We start from the raw sequence: 11,612 nt of genomic DNA on the forward strand, positions 1-11,612 counted from the left end.
ATAAACAAAAAGTATGGCTACAGACACCCACTGAACACCCTCCCTCCCCTCTCTCTCTATCTCTCTATCGCGTGCTGCATACATCAGCCCCTTTGCTTCAGGTACCCAAGGAGCAGTTTTCCTACAGGCGCACCTCCGTATCGACGCCTTCAGTCAAGTTTTCTTGCAGGGGATGACTTATCTCATTTCCATTCACCACCTGCAATTTCTTAAAAGCTTGTCCAGACTTTTTCAAGAGGGACTTCATTTTCTCTGAGAGCAATCTTTAGCAGCTCTGAACAGGCATCAAAGGTGAGTGTTAAAATTCTACTGAGCTACAAACATTTCTCAAATTACATTATACAGTAATGGTAGTCTTGAACAAAGTTGGTTGCTTTTTTTGAGTCGACAATTAAGAACCATTATTTCGAATTAAGTTCAAGAAGTATGTAGGGATCTACTCGTCGAACATCTCATTCCAAAATCATGGGCATTAGTATGGAGTTGAACCCCTCTTTGCTGCTATAACAGCCTCCATTCTTCTGGGAAGGCTTTCCACTAGACTTTGGAACATTGCTGCGGGGACTTGCTTCAATTCAGCCACAAGATCATTAGTGAGGTTGGGCACTGATGTTGGGTGATTAGGCCTGGCTCGCAGTCGGCATTCCAATTCATCACAAAGGTGTTTGATGGGGTTGAGGTCAGGGCTCTGTGCAGGCCAGTCAAGTTCTTCCACACCAGTGGAGGCTGCTGAACGGAGGACGGCTCATAATAATGGCCAGAATACAGTTGTGTAAAGTACTTAAGTACTTTATACTTTAAAGTATTACTTCAGTCGTTTTTTTTAGGGTATCTGTACTTTACTATTAGTATTTTTATATTACTTCACTACATTCCTAAAGACAATTATCAATACATTTTCCCTGACACCCAAAAGTACTTGCATTTTTTTTTGTCTAATTCACACACTTATCAAGAGAACATCCCTGGTCATCCCTACTGCATCTGATCTGGCGGACTCACTAAACACATGCTTCATTTGTAAATGATGTCTGAGAGTTGGAGCTTGTACCTGGCTATCCATAAATAAATGTTAGAAAGTGTGGCCATCTGCTTTGCTTAACATAAGGAATTTGAAATGATGTATACTTGTACTTGTACTTTTGCTACGTAAGTATATTTTAGCAATTACATTTACTTTTGCTACTTGAGTATATTTAAAGCCAAATACTTTTACTCAATTAGTATTTTACTGGGTCAATTTAACTTTTAATTGAGTCATTTTCTATTAAGGTGTCTTTACTTTTACTCAATGATGACAATTGAGTACGTTTTCCACCACTCCCAGAATGGAGTGAATGGAATAGTATCAAAAACATGAAAACCCCCCAAAACATGTGTTTGATGCCATTTCATTGAATCCATTCTGGACATTATTATGAGCCTTCCTCCCCTCAGCAGCCTCCACGGTTTCACACCGATCTCAACAAACAATATCTGTATGGACCTTGCTTTGTTTATGGGGGCAATGTCATACTGAAACAGGAAAGTTCCTACCCCAAACTGTTGCCACAAAGTTGGAAGTACAGAATCATCTAGAATGTCATTGTATGCTGTAGCGTTAAGATTTCCCTTCACTGGAACTAAGGGGCCTAGCCCGGATCAGGAAAAACAGCCCCAGACCATTATTCCTTTTCCACCAAACCTTGAGGTTAGAACCCTACATTGGGGGAGGTAGCGATCTCAGATAAGTCCGTCGGACTGCTAGATTCAACACTCCAGAGAACGCGTTTCCACTGTTCCAGAGTCCAATGGGGACTAGCTTTACATCACTCCAGCCTACGATTGGCATTGCGAATGGTGATTTTAGGCTTGTGAGCGGCTGCTCGGCCATGGAAACCCCTTTCATAAAGCTCCTGGCGATAAGTTATTGTGCTGACGTTGCTTTCAGAGGCAATTTGGAACTCGGTAGTGAGTGTTGCAACTGAGGAAAGACGGCGGTCCCATTCTGTGAGCTTGTGTGGCTGAGGCGTTGTTGCTCCCAGACATTTTCTCTTCACAATAACAGCACTTTCAGTTGAACTGGGCAGCTCTAGTAGGGAATAAATTTGACAAACTGACTTGTTGGAAAGGTGGCATCCATGATGGTGCCACATCGAAATTCACTGAGCTCTTCATTAAGGCCATTCTACTGCCAATGTTTGTCTATGGAGATTGCTTGGCTGTGTGCTCGATTTTATACACTTGTCAGCAATGAGTGTGGCTGAAATACCCAAATCCACTAATTTGAAGGGGTGTCAACATACTTTCGCATATATAGTGTACATGTTTCTGCACAGAACAGAATGCAGTAGATAAATGTGACAAACATGAGAATTGTGGATACACAAGATATTCTACAGCATTCATGTTATACACACAAGATATTCTACAGCACTCATGTTATACACACGGGTGAATCTACCAACGTACTATTACAGTAAGAGCCAAAGTGTGTTTTTGTGATGTTAATTCATAATTGACAGTTATACCTGGTTGAATCTGATCAGCTCTGTATTTACCCAAGCTGCACAGCTGTGATTCAGCACCATAACTGACAGCAGAAAGCATATGTTACTGTTATGCATGACAAAAGCCCATAGACTATCAATAAACTGAGCTTGGTGAAATTGATTGTACTACCCCTTCATTGTATAATATCAGGTAATGAGTGCCTCCATGCACTACATTCATTTGTTTCAAAGTTTCATACCACCAACATAAAAATGTAATTGAATTTATGGCCTTAAGTCAAGACAATCATGCAAAACAGAAATATCTTGTGAGGCTTTACTGAGATGTCTCAGTCATCAATTGAAAGCTTTTACATCACCTCATGTAGAATTAGGATTATTAGCAAGAAATTATTTAGCAGAAATTAATATACTGTAATATAAATGGTTGCTGTGTTTCTCTAGGTGTTGTATTTCTATCTGTATGGAATGAAGTCTCTCAGACATATGCAAACGATGTGCCGACATTACCAGTGAACCCGTCCTCTCTATTCCCACTTACTACAAGCCCCTACTCTGAAATGGAGAAGTACTGCCTGGATTCTCTTTCCAACATCTCAGAACAGCATGGCATGTTCTGTAACATCACGTTGCTAAATGTTACAGGAAATGACACTGGAACCAAGTCCATTGAGGACAGACTACTGGAAGTTCTAGGGCCGAAGCGCTCCCCCGTCTTTCTCCCTATCTCCCTGGTTTACCTGCTCATCTTCCTCCTGGGCGTGTCTGGCAACCTGCTCACATGCACAGTGATATCCAAACACAAGAAGATGTGCACCCCCACCAACCTGTACCTGTTCAGCCTGGCTGTGTCAGACCTCCTGGTGCTCTTCTTTGGGATGCCCCTGGAGATCTACGACCTGTGGCAGAACTACCCCTTCCCCTTCGGAGAGGGAGTCTGCTACTTCAAGATTTTCCTCTTCGAGACTGTATGCTTTGCCTCCATCCTCAATGTGACAGTGCTGAGTGTGGAGAGGTATATCGCAGTGGTCCATCCACTAAAAACACGCTATGTTGCCACCAACAAGCATGCCAAGCGTGTCATCAGTGCTGTATGGGTGCTGTCCCTGGTTTGTGCCATCCCTAACACCTCCCTGCATGGCATCTACTACTTGAATCTCCCGGAGAAGGTGGCAGAGTCAGCCATATGCAGTTTGATAGGTTCCCCGTGGATCTACAACCTGGTGATTCTGATCACCACCGCATGCTTCTACATTGTTCCCGTGACGGTGATCAGCGGGCTGTACCTGGGGATTGGCATCAAGCTGGGCAGGGAGCGACACCTCTCCCGGGGGACGATGAGGAAGAACTGTAGCGCTAACATCAGCTGGAGAATCCATGTGGAGCAAGTGCGCAGGAGACAAGTCACCAAGATGCTTGGTGAGTTCTGCATCCATTTCCATGTCTAACCATTGTCACAGTCACAAGCATCACTACTACGGTAAACATAACTTAGACTTTCAACTGAAAAAAAAATAGAGGGAGAGATTTTTACATCTGTACCCCAGTACAACCTACGTAACCACAGTGAAACGTTACTCTGTGATAAGGTATGTGCTGCTGCCGCAGGAAGGGGGGCATTGCCTAGGCAACCAATGACTTGTTTGCTACAAAAAAGTTTCATCACGTTGTAAAGAGTCCATGTTACCACGGAAACAAACTCAACCGCATGAATGCTCGGCTGTCCCGTCTTCAGTCAGCTATTCGTTCCACAAAAATTGGTCAGCCAAGTGACCTCGGTCACCGTTATAATCTTTTGAATAGCAAAAGGAACAGCTCACATTTTCTCCTCTCCTCCGCTCCTGGTGGCAATGGTCCACATGGGAAGAGGACGTTTTCAACTAAAATCATGGAAGCAGGGTACCAAAGCAATCTTTCCCCACTGAAAGCAGTTCAGCCAAAGCAAGAAGAACACACACAATGTACTTTTTGTTGCATTATAACTGGATTTTAGCTCCCGTCCAAATATACAGTCAGGTCCAAAATGATTGGCACCCTTTGATAAAGAAGAGCAAAAAAGACTGTATAAAATAATACAAATACTGAGCTATATTGAGGTATATTGTATGTGTCCAAAGAGCTCTATTTTCATGTCATCTGACCATAGCACTGGCTCCAATCCAAGCGCCATTGCCGTTTAGCAAAATCCAGGCGTTTACATTTGTTGGATGACATGAAAATAGAGCTCTTTGGCCACGTACTCCAGTGGTGGGTCTGACGTCGAAAAGAGGACTCATATACTGTATAAAAAATAACCCCATACCTATTGTAAATTATGGTGGTGGGATCTTTGATGTTATGGGGCTATTTTTCATCCACTGGTCCTGGGGAACTTGTTCAGGTCAATGGCATCATGAACCTAACCCAGTACCAGGACATTTTAGCCAAAAACCTTGTTGCCTCTGCCAGGAAATTTGGATCTTCAATCAAGACAATAACCCCAAGCACGTATCAACATCTACAAAGAATGGTTAATTGACCACAAAATCAACATTGTGCAATGGCCAACTTAGTCTCCAAACTTGAACCCCATTGGAAGCCTATGGTTTGAGTTGAAGAGGGAACCCCATAAGCCCAGAAATTAAGAATCTGAAAAGATTCTGTATGGAGGAATGTTCTAAGATCCCTCCCAATGTATTCTCGCTCAGTGCCGTTATCCTTACACACATTGGTGTGGCCAGCAAGATCTGTTAGATTATCTCATTTTAATTCAGGGAAATGATTAAGCAAGTCTGATAGTGAGAGGTGGAAATGGATTATACCAGAGGCAGGTAGGCTACAGGTAAGGATTAGGGATGCAGACAGAGAATGATGATGAAGGCCTACAGCAGGAGGGTAACAACATTCACCCCAAATAAGAAGTTATTAAATGCCAACATTACATTCATTCAAAGCAATGGGCACACTGCCCAAAAGGCTGACCGGCAAATTGGCACTGTCTCTGCTTTCTAAAAGTGAGAGAAAAAGGCAGCAGGCTGGCAGCTGCTCTCTGAGCGATGCTCCGCATGATCCTAAAGCCAACCAATGAATATGCTAATCTGAAATCGCATTTTAATTGGGATTGAATGATTTGAATCTACTTTTTTTGCTAACTTTACATTTTTGGTCTTGAGGTAGGGTTTGGCAACTGCCATACCCTACCATACCCAACTGATGCCCCTGATAGCAAGGTAAGGTATTGAAAGGTATTGAAAACAAGGGTGGCAATAATTTTGACCCCTATATTTTTTGTTAAAAAAATAATATACTTGTTTAACAAAATCTCTCTCTGAGGCACAATAATAATATACAAATATATATTTTGGTAGGGGAGAGTGGGATAAGTTCTGCCATTTTTTACAATCAGTATCACTCTGTCAAAGGAAATCTAGTATTCTTTCTAACAAATATATCTACATATATTTCAGGATGTTGTGTATCCCTGGAAATAATCAGAATTCAAGTAAACATTGCAGTTTTGAAAACATAGCTTGTCCAAAAAACATGGTCTCGTCACAACTTACTCCCGGGTATGGAGTAAGTTGAGCTGTTTCTTTACTGAATTAAATATGACCACTACCTTTTTAAAACCATGTCTATCTTTTTTCCCCAAACACAATTCAACACAACACAACACAATAATTTAAAACATATTTTAATAGGCTTAACACGTAACAAACACGTTGGCACTTTTAAAAACACTTTAAACATAGACCAGGCATTGTTGTTACTGTATTTTATAACCCATTGATACTGCCTTGCATTACACCTGGGAAGAAAACACTTAACTTTGCTCTACTTGCCATTGGCTCAACCATTGGCTCAACTTACCCAAAGGCAAACATTTGGACTAACATTTTGACCACACAGCTACAAGGATGCACTTTCATGCTATGTTTAGGACCTCATATTGAAATTATGTTTCGGACCTAATATCGAACACATTGGGAATTCAACAAACTTCTGGTTGTCTTTTTGAGTGGATGACTAAAGGTTGAAATCTCATTGATCAATGTCTCAACCAAATATTACCCACATTTCCATGTTGAAATGACATAGTGTGCCTAGTTGGAAGTATCATCAAACCTCTAACTGAAAATATTATTGGGAGAGCTAACTTGCTCAACTCAACCGCACAAATTCCCAGCCGTCCAGTTTTCATTCAGTGATTAATTCTCCAAAAACAAATAGCAAACCCTTTAAAAAAAACATTTTAAATTACATTTATGGCTGCTATTTTATTTAATGACAGCTTTCATCCATAGTCATCGGTTACACAATTACACATTAATTGTGCCAGCCCTAGTTATATGAGTACATTGTCTCAGTTTTACGAGGACCAAGTTTTGCAGGGAGCACCGAACAGGATTCCCACCCTGACTGTTGTTGCCCCCTTTTCTCTCTCTGTACACATCACTTAATTCATCCTCCATCTATGTCTCTTACTGTCTTACTCCTATTTTCACTGTCTGTTGTAATGTAGCTGTGGTCGTGCTGGTGTTTGCCATCTGCTGGGCACCTTTCCACATTGACCGGCTCCTGTGGAGCTGCATCATGCAGTGGTCTGCCTGGACAGACCTCAACCAAGCTGTGTACCAGTGTGTGCACCTCCTTTCAGGCATCCTCTTCTACCTCAGCTCTGCAGTCAACCCCGTTATCTATAACCTGCTCTCCACACGCTTCCGGGAATGCTTCTGGGATCTCGTCTGCACCCATACAGAAGACACCACTGCTGGAAAAGACTTCACACCCTCCGCCAAGATCCTGCTGGTCCCCTCGGGCCCAGTTCCTAAGACCCAAGCCAGGCCCAGTGAACACAGAGATCACAACACTGACAAGTAAACATTTGTGCGTGGTGGACTCTGACTTCACTGCTACTGCTTTTTAATCATATTTCATATTTAATGCAGAGATGTAGACTCGAATCACGTGACTTGGACTCCAGTACTACTTGAGTCGCAAATTTTGCCACTTAGACTTGACAAAAAGAAAAAACACTCAATTTCCTGTTAAATTCAGTTATTACACCGTGAACATACACTGAGCGTTTCATGACATAGACTGACCAGGTGGATCCAGGAGAAAGATATGATCCCTTAGATGTCACCTGTTCAATGTAGATGAAGGAGAATAGACAGGTTAAATACGTATTTTTAAGCCTTGAGACAATTATTGTGTATGTGTGCTATTCAGAGGGTGAATGGGCAAGACAAAAGATTGAAGTGCCTTTGAACAGGGTAGTAGGTGCAGCGGCTTGAGTGTGTCAAGAACTGCAATGCTGCTTTTGACGCCTTGTAGAGTCCATGCCCTGATGAATTGAGTCTGTTCTGAGGGCAAAAGAGGGTGTAACTCAATATTAGGAATGTGTTCCTAATGTTTCGTACACAGTGAACATTCACGGCAATTCCATTGCTCAAAGCGGAGAATCGTATTGGTTATATGGGAAATGACTGTTAAATTCTGTTCTGCCCAGCGCCGCTGCACCAGCAAATGCGGAAAGGCAAGGGGAAGAATAGAGCACTGTCCTATATTTTCAATGCTTGTCGCTTGAAAATATGAGCTCTGAGCTTGAGTTTCTGTGAATGTTAATTCTCAGCCATCCACAGACCTCTCAATGTGCATTCAGTGGGTAGGGGAAAAACAACAACACGTCATTGTAATTGGAGATTTCATAATATAAGTCAAACTGTAGTTGTACTATCAACAGTAGCTGTACATCATCATTTGGATGGCCTTTTAATTAGTAATGATGATAAAAAAAACATTAAGTTAATGATCTGTGAAGTTTAATATGTAGGCCTATGTACTGTACTAGTAGGTCTAATGTAAGGAAAACAGTAAATATCCTGATTATAAAAATTGCTTTGAAATTGGTATAAAACAAATTGGTATAAAAATAGATACTTTGGGATTTCACATGAACTCGTGGATACCATTTTCCAGTAAGAAGTAAGTTAGAGGTCGTTTTGTAAGCCAATGCTAGCTAGTGTTAGCACAATGACTGAAAGTCTATTGGTATCTGCTAAATGCTAGTTAGCAATTGCACTAGTGCCAGCAAAGATTAAAAAAAAATCTATGACGCTAGTTAGCAACTTCCTTCAAACTGCACGCAAAGACATACAAATGGTATCCACAAGTTCATCTGACTCTGGGGAAGTAGATACAATGCCTCATTGCCAAAATCCTGAAGTATCCCTTTAACTATTGACTCAAAACCCCAAATTAGGGACTTGTGACTTGACCTGATCTCTGGAACTTGGGACCTGCCTTGAGATTTGCCCATTATTACTTGAAACTTGACTTGAGACTGAAGGTGAAGACTTGACTTGCTTAGGACTTCCTAAATTGTGACTTGGTCCCATGTCTGGTTTAATGTGTAGTGGATATGATGCCCTCTGTCAGGAGGTGGATTTGACTAATGAGCAGATGATACGTTGTGCACAATTGGATAAGTAAATATTTCATGAGGTGATATGTGAACTTGTTATTGAAACAGCATAAATCCTCATAGCATAAACATTTATCTGAAAAAAACTGATTTAGGGGTATGTAAATGAGAGACTTGGTTGCACATGATAATTAACTCTAATGATTGATTATCCCATATTTACCTTTGTGACATTGACTTATGTGAACTGCAGTTATGTATTCATAACCACCTAGTCCTGCCCCTTAATTTATTGTGTATGTCAACACTTCCCCATGTGTATTTCACCTTGTCAAATAATTTAATGTACATATGTAGCACAGCTGTCCTTCGACTTAGAAATTGTATGTAATTTCATGTAAATCAATATTTATTGCCTTTCTGTGAAAAACAGCAAAACATGAATGTATTGCTTGGTGATTATTTCAGGAATTGCATTGTTTTCTAGATGTTTTTGATTGCTTTATTTGCTTGCACCTACGGTATGTAGTCTCTGTAAATTTCAGACTGAGATTATGTCCGTTGACCGATGCCCAACATAACTGCACAAAGACTATTGAGTATCCATGTAATAAATTCCAATGAGTTGATATAGCTTTTTCTTACTAAACATATTTATGTTGCTTGACATTCATTTGATGTTTAAAATATTCAAATAAAAGGTTTTCACCAGTGTGTTAGCATACATTTTATTTTGTTTCTACATTATCTTCTCATCCTTTCCAGAACCTGTAGTCATTTCACGAGGTGTCCCTGTAAAGCAGATACTGTAGCTGCAGTTTAAAATGTCTGAAACAGAAAGAGCATTATGATGATAATGTATTGTATGAGTCTCTTGGGGACCCTAACAACAACACCAACAGGTAGTCTCAAAGTGTGAGTGGCAGTATAATGGAAGGCTAACACAGTGTTCTTGTAGTGTCTAAAAATGCAAAGAAACCAGCATGAGAGACAATTAAAGCACTTCAAGCTTTTGACCACAGATTATTTAACAACTCCTGGCAGCCTCTATGGATGAATTGTTATTCTCTACAAAACAAATTAGTTTTGACTGCCACATAAAATCCACTGGAAGGAAGATATTGAAGGCCATTTTCTGCCTGTGTTTATGACAGCATATTGAAGAGCTCCATCGCTTGTGTGTGCTAACATTATGGATCTGGGTCCGTGGTCGGATCACATGGAGATATCGAAGTGGGTCCTTATCAGGGGATGTCTCTTTACATTACACATTTTTGATATTATACAGAATACAGACCATTTCCAATGCATATTTTGAGTTTTGTGGATATGCACCATATTCTGACAAATTCCGAATACAGATGTGTCTTATATATGATATTGGGATTACGCCGAATATCACACATGGACATTTCCTATGGCCAGATATGGATTCATTCAATATCCTGAGAAGAGTGGCATACAATTTTGTCTCTTCATGTTAACAGATACTGACTGTGTATAAACAGTATATACATATATCATTTGGCTGTATGCATTTTTAGACGTAGGCCTACTGTAAATATGTATTATTGTTGCGGCACCATCTTTATTGCAAAAACAGAATTTAGCTTCTGTCAATATTACACAGGTAAGCTAATTGTTACAGAAATCAGGAATGCAGACAGGCTCTATCTGTCTGAGCTACTGTGTCCAACAAACCACCACCTGTTGTTATGTTGGGTACCGACTGACCAAAAAGGATCTTATTATGACCCTTTCTGTGTGGGTGGACCCTTTCAGTTTGTAAGTGATGTGTACGCCGAGGAATTGTTGTAGAAGCACCTCCTCTAAGAGTATGAATTAGGCTGTTTGAGAAGGTTTGAATCCTAAGCAACCTGCATACACATACTATAGTTTGAAGTATAATACCAACATAACTACTGTAGTAGATCAAGCTGTGTGTGATTTTAATATGTACATACACTACCGTTCAAAAGATTGTTTTTTTTTAAATGTCCATGTTTTTGACAGAAAAGCGAATTTTTTTTGTCCATTAATATAACATCAAATTGATCAGCACCATTCCCTAGCATACTACTCGCCAATGTCCAGTCTCTTGACAACAAGGTTGATGAAATTCGAGCAAGGGTAGCATTCCAGAGAGACATCAGAGACTGTAACGTTTTTGGCTTCACGGAAACATGGCTCACTCGAGAGACTCTATCGGAGTCGGTGCAGCCAGCTGGTTTCTTCACGCATCGCGCCGACAGAAACAAGCATCTTTCTGGTAAGAAGAGGAGCGGGGGGTTATGCCTTATGATTAATGAGACGTGGTGTGATCATAACAACATACAGGAACTCAAGTCCTTCTGTTCACCTGACTTAGAATTCCTCACAATCAAATGTCGACCGCATTATCTACCAAGGGAATTCTCTTTGATTATAATCACAGCCGTATATATCCCCCCCCCCAAGCTCTATGTAAACTGGAAACCACATATCCCGAGGCTACATTTAGCTGGGGATTTTAACAAGGCTAATCTGAAAACAAGACTCCCTAAATTCTATCAGCATATTGATTGCGCAACCAGGGCTGGTAAAACATTGGATCATTGTTATTTTATCTTCCGCAACGCATATAAGGCCCTCCCCCGCCCTCCTTTCGGAAAAGCTGACCACGACTCCATTTTGTTGCTTCCAGCCTACAGACAGAGACTAAAACAAGAAGCTCC

General features: G+C 40.8%; 1 protein-coding gene across 1 annotated transcript; it reads left to right on the top strand.

Moving 5' to 3' along the window:
- Nucleotides 1-3,052: 3,052 nt before the first annotated feature.
- Nucleotides 3,053-7,352, top strand: LOC139414299 (neuromedin U receptor 3). The gene is made up of 2 exons (XM_071162215.1): nucleotides 3,053-3,911; nucleotides 6,994-7,352. Exons 1-2 carry the CDS (start codon nucleotides 3,053-3,055, stop codon nucleotides 7,350-7,352), a joined length of 1,218 nt encoding a protein of 405 aa, XP_071018316.1.
- The last annotated feature ends 4,260 nt before the right edge of the window (nucleotides 7,353-11,612 follow it).

The sequence above is a fragment of the Oncorhynchus clarkii genome, chromosome 7 (genome assembly GCF_045791955.1).
Source record: "Oncorhynchus clarkii lewisi isolate Uvic-CL-2024 chromosome 7, UVic_Ocla_1.0, whole genome shotgun sequence".
In the NCBI taxonomy this organism is placed as follows: Eukaryota; Metazoa; Chordata; class Actinopteri; order Salmoniformes; family Salmonidae; genus Oncorhynchus; species Oncorhynchus clarkii.

Coding starts and splice junctions, on each gene's coding strand:
- LOC139414299 (XM_071162215.1), top strand. CDS start 3,053: ATGGAGAAGTACTGCCTGGATTCTCTTTCCAACATCTCAGAACAGCAT. Junction 3,912..6,993: donor ACAAGTCACCAAGATGCTTG/GTGAGTTCTGCA, acceptor GTTGTAATGTAG/CTGTGGTCGTGCTGGTGTTT.